Source organism: Bison bison, unplaced genomic scaffold (assembly GCF_000754665.1).
Source record: "Bison bison bison isolate TAMUID 2011002044 unplaced genomic scaffold, Bison_UMD1.0 scf7180017864280, whole genome shotgun sequence".
NCBI classification, from domain to species: domain Eukaryota; kingdom Metazoa; phylum Chordata; class Mammalia; order Artiodactyla; family Bovidae; genus Bison; species Bison bison.
In genome coordinates, this window is record NW_011494852.1 from 8,514,767 (window position 1) to 8,515,636 (window position 870).

At 63.2% G+C, this 870-nt stretch overlaps 1 protein-coding gene across 1 annotated transcript in view; it reads left to right on the forward strand.

Moving 5' to 3' along the window:
* CCDC97 (coiled-coil domain containing 97) overlaps positions 1–870 on the forward strand; it is a 10,617-nt gene that overhangs the window by 5,916 nt on the left and 3,831 nt on the right. Inside the window, 2 exon segments of the mRNA XM_010849338.1 lie at positions 5–65; positions 495–624. Of these exon segments, the coding sequence (XP_010847640.1) occupies positions 5–65; positions 495–624 (191 nt within the window).

Below are 870 nucleotides of genomic sequence, written 5' to 3' on the forward strand. Positions count from 1 at the left end.
GCAGCAGGAGGAGGAGGAGGCCTGCCTGGAGGAGGAGGACGAGGAGGAAGATGAAGATGAGGAAGGTGAGGCCAGAGGCCAGGGGGCCCCAGCGTCGGCACACCCAGCCCCAGCCTGTGTGCCTTGGCTCCTTGGCGGCAGCGCCTGCAGGAACAGACAGCACATCCTCCCCTGCTGCCCTGAGTACCCCAGCCCTTCCGTCCTCTCCAGCATCCCTGTCCCCCTCCTTGAAGGACATCCCTCACCTCCAGGCCTTTGCTCATGCTGTTCCCTCCGCCTGGAGGGCCCTCCCTTGACCGCCCTCCTTCAGGTGTCAGGTCCACCCTGTTCTGCGGCCTCCAAAACACCGAGTTGTCATGGGTTTGATGTATGCCCTGGGAAGGTAGGGACGGGGCCATCGCAGTCACTGCCCTGTTCCCAGGGCCACCCAGCATGAGGGACGCAGCTCTCTGTGCACCCCTCACACACCCCCACCCTGGGCGTCTCCCCTACAGACCAGAGACCTGGCAAAGACTCGGAGGCCTGGGTCCCTGACTCGGAGGAGAGGCTGATCCTGCGGGAAGAGTTCACCAGCCGCATGCACCAGCGCTTCCTGGATGGCAAGGATGGGGACTTTGACTACAGGTGCTCCCCTGCCCTCGCCCCTGGTCCCCCAGCCTGGCACCCCACAGGGCAGGGGCCCTGGGTTCACCCAGCTCAGGGGTGATCAGAGGTCAGTGGGTGACCCTGGAGTAGCTTTGTCCATCTCTGAGCGTCTGTCCTTTCCCCCGAAAGAGGGATTTGAGCAGGGCTGACATTCAGCTCCACGTTGATAGACCACCGAAACATTCCTGTCCAGGTAGATGGTATGGCGGCCGGATTCGAAGAGTC